Source organism: Cucurbita pepo, chromosome 6, assembly GCF_057944985.1.
Source record: "Cucurbita pepo subsp. pepo isolate OVF chromosome 6, ASM5794498v1, whole genome shotgun sequence".
In the NCBI taxonomy this organism is placed as follows: domain Eukaryota; kingdom Viridiplantae; phylum Streptophyta; class Magnoliopsida; order Cucurbitales; family Cucurbitaceae; genus Cucurbita; species Cucurbita pepo.
The window spans coordinates 9,610,660-9,614,748 of record NC_141803.1 but is presented as its reverse complement, the minus strand read 5'-3'; the positions used below and the strand labels follow the sequence as shown (position 1 = coordinate 9,614,748).

The following is a 4,089-nucleotide window of genomic DNA, read 5'->3' as shown; positions in this document are numbered from 1 at the left end:
GATATGTGGCCCCCACTATTGCGGTTAGATGCAAACACATACAATCATGTGTAGGACCTATCGTATAATTCTATATTCCTTAGGTGTTCATACTAAACGAGTTACTGGGATGTGTATTTACTGTTGTACAAACGGTCTACACGTGCGAGTATGAACCCACCAGTCGGTTCGCACACCTGCGGGCCCCTTTCATGGTCAGGCGAGCATTCTCTAGAGCGGTTATGTCGAACACCAGCTAGGCATAGCGACCGTCGTAGCATTATGATAAACATGATGATCATTTTAATGCCTCGTAGTATATGTGTCTGTATCATCGTAAAATAGGGGTATTCCTGGATGCATGAGTGCACAATGATGCATGAGATCCCAACATTTTTATTCATTATCATGTGACAACCCCTTCCATTTTTCCTTCATGTCATAATCTTTATCATAGTTTCCTTACATAGATTGCGGTTGTGCATTATGTCCACACATTTTTGTCGTAAATCATTCATATCATGCATCGTGTCATATCATGTCATATCATACATACATCATATCGTCAGCATATCATGTACTATATCGCCAAACGTGTTATACAATAACATTTATCATATCATGAGTACGTCATCATATCACGTGTCATAACATTCACGTATCATCTCATAGTCACGTTGTATCACAAACATATCATGGACTTATCATCTCGTAAGCATATCATAGTCATATCGTTTTGTAAACACAGCACAGTCATATCGTTACATAAACATAACCTAGTCATATTCTTTCATAAACATATCATGGTCATATCATTTCATAAACGTATCATAGTCATGTCATTTCATAGACATAGTCTTATCATATCATTTCATAAATATATCATCGTCATCTCATTTCATAAACACATCTTAGTCATACCATTTCATACACATATCCTAGTCATATCGTTTCATAAACATATCATAGTCATGTCATTTTCTAAATGTATCCTAGTCTTATCGTTTCATAAACATATTCTAGCCATATTGTTTCATAAACATGTCCTAGTCGTGTCGTTTTCTAAACGTATCCTAGTCATATCGTTTCATAAACATATCCCAGTCATATCATTTCATAAAGATATCTTAGTCATATCTTTTCATGCAGACACCATAGTCACATTGTTCCGTCAACATTCACACGTATCAAGCATATATCACGTATAGAACCACGAGGCACATGTCATGGTACGAACACCAACTTTTAAACAAACCGTTAGTAAGGTCACTTACTTGGTTTGCATTAGCAGGTGTTCTCCTTACACTCGAGTACAATTGACTATGTGAATTTTATTTCCCGACCTTAAGGAAAGTGCTACATATTAATTTATGCCATATTACTCGGTTCAAAACTACCAAATAATCTCTTTTTTTACAACTATTGTAGGTTACCACTACTCTAAAAGAGTTGAGTTTGAGTTATGTCGAGGTTGAAAATGAAAAATGTTGTCATTTGTTAATCAAAAGTGAAAATAAAAACTCGTACAATTATGCTATAATTTTACTTATGAACATTCCTTGGAATACCATATTCACAATTGAGTCCTTACTTAATAGTGAATTATTATTATTCTCCCCGAAGAAAGAAATTCATGCGTTGTTCTTAAGAGCCTCAGCACTGTCTCCGTTTTCCTCTATTTAATCAAAGTAGTCCTCTCGAGCATTTCCAGCCAACATTAGGGCAACTAACAAGAAGAGGGATGAATCAAGGGATAGAAATGCACCCCCACCCCGAAGACCAGTCATAGCGATCGGGCAGGCTGTCTCAAGATTGGGATGGACGTTGCGAGTCAAGTGAATTTGCTCGGTGACCGTAGGCCATACGAGCAAAGTTATAGCCAATCCAATAGTGAACCTGCAAACACAGAGGTAGCTTGATTGATAACGTTTCCAAATCACTTTTTAGGTAACAGTTAAGAGTAAAGGATGTGATTTGTAAAGAGAAGTTACAGGGCAATGTTGAAGAAACTAGAGAAAATTGTGCTCTTAAAAAAGGCACCTCGAGGAACGAATTTTTTTCGTTGGTAAGGATAGAACAAAGAGAAGTATCCTGCAATTGAAGAAGCAAGAAAAAACACAATGGAAAGATATCTGAAGGCCACAGTTGGGTCCTCTGAATACTGACAGATAACAGTGCCTTTGCCTAGGATGAGAGTTCCAGATGCAGTCTGCCCATAAGCAATCACAACAAGAAAGGATAGTGACCATCAATGAGGGTGCTTGGAAAATTATATGATATTGCATTGGTTGGGAGGTTCTCATCTTGTTGTAATTGTTTCAAATGCACAAATATCTACACAATAAGAATCAAACAATTTGGGTTAGTGAAAAAAGTGAGTAATTGAAAGGTTGATAAGAAGATTGTATTATGAAGAGCAAGAATTCTCAATATACAGAGAGAATACAAAAAGATATTTAGAAAATCTACTTAAAAATCTGCTAAAAATCGGGTAACAAACATGTAAACAAATCAAAAACTAAATCAACTCCTAGCTACAAGGAGATTTAATAAGACACTAATTGATAGCAATCTAAACAAACCACGTGATCTTTAACCCTCCTTGTTTAGATGTTGTGAACTCCAAGCTTTTTCCTGAACACCACCTATCTTACTCCGATGATCGTTCTGTTTAGAGGTCGATCAACCAACTCCCTGGTTCTATTTTTCTCGATCATCGAAAGCTCCTCCTCTAATAGGTGCATCATCAACCAAAGCATCTTGTCGTTCATCTTCATACTATTATAGTCGTTCATCTTCAGACTCTTCCCGTTACACTAATGATGGTACGGACGCGTACATTCGATATTATTTTCGCTATGATATCATGCAGGCCCTCCTTATTTTCGTGGTGTCCGATATTGTATGTCATACGTATCCGACCAAGCTAGGCCAAGGGAGTTCGCTTGCGAGCTCGCCTGGTGGGCCCACAGTCACGCACGTTGGCCATGCGTGGGAAAGTACCATGCATCCACCCTGCCCCGGCAAAGCAAGGGCCTAAGGCCATGGGAAGGAATGGAAGACAGGCCCCTCTCTCGTTTTCTTTCTTTTGACACTTGTGCTTATGTATGTGTATTGTATGTGATCCCATGTATCCTAATGTGTGATTATATGCTTAACCCCAACAGTGGGGTGACTTATTGGGCATTTTATATAATACTCAAGCCACAGCTGACGGTGAACGCTGCGAAGGCCATGGAAGTCTTAAGGAGGGTTTGTAGTGTCGTAGGCATCTTGTTTGGACTCTCTCGGATGATAGTTATTGCAATTATTTCTTCTAGTTATCTGTTGATTATTTCTAGGTTAGGCTGTCGTTGTTGTTTTCCCCCAAGTATGAACTACTTATAATAATGAACGTATTATCATTATTGAGACTGTCTTACATAAACTCTCGTTCTTTCGTTATACAAGGACAAGGTAACGTTGCTAATTCGGTTAGAGAAAATTAGGGGCGTTACATTAACTGACATCAATATAAACAAACACGTGATCTTTAACAATTTATGAACATAAGCATACCTTCTTGTTCTCAGCTACGACTCCTAATATAAAGGATATCACATCTAAAGTTGCGACAGTAAGAGACCGGATCTTGACAGACACGTCCATTGATCCCAAGATAAATGTTACAAAAGAGTTTTCAGAAAAATGGGCAAGAGAACGGAAAGACTATGGAATGAGATTACTGAATGCTTGATATGTATAATGCTCACTATGGTCCTATGCATATCTTAGAATCATGACTTAGGAATTAAAATATGGAATTAAATAGTTTTTCTTTTGCTGGGTTGTTTATTATTTTTTTTTTTTTTTTTACTTTAATTAGGAATTATGTCTATTTCCTCTAAAATTAATTTCCATATTATACTCTTACATTTTTAATTCAAAATGGATGAGTTTCAATCATATATTTTTTAATTTAAAAAATAACACCCTTCTATTTTTATTATAAACAATGTAACACTAGTGAAAAAAATAATAAAAAAGAATTAATTAATAATAACTAATTCCTTCCCTTACCAACTCTCACACAACTCTGGCCCTAGAATACTCAAGGAACTACTTATCACA

At 36.7% G+C, this 4,089-nt stretch overlaps 1 protein-coding gene across 1 annotated transcript; it reads right to left on the bottom strand.

Moving 5' to 3' along the window:
• Positions 1-1,658: 1,658 nt before the first annotated feature.
• Positions 1,659-3,627, bottom strand: LOC147792283 (uncharacterized). Its single transcript, XM_087124599.1, has 3 exons — positions 3,538-3,627; positions 1,971-2,188; positions 1,659-1,875 (listed from the first exon to the last, which is right to left on the bottom strand). Exons 1-3 carry the CDS (start codon positions 3,625-3,627, stop codon positions 1,659-1,661), a joined length of 525 nt encoding a protein of 174 aa, XP_086980725.1.
• Between the last annotated feature and the right edge of the window lie 462 nt (positions 3,628-4,089).

Coding starts and splice junctions, on each gene's coding strand:
- LOC147792283 (XM_087124599.1), bottom strand. CDS start 3,627: ATGGACGTGTCTGTCAAGATCCGGTCTCTTACTGTCGCAACTTTAGAT. Junction 2,189..3,537: donor TCGTAGCTGAGAACAAGAAG/GTATGCTTATGT, acceptor GCTTATGGGCAG/ACTGCATCTGGAACTCTCAT. Junction 1,876..1,970: donor AGTTTCTTCAACATTGCCCT/GTAACTTCTCTT, acceptor CTGTGTTTGCAG/GTTCACTATTGGATTGGCTA.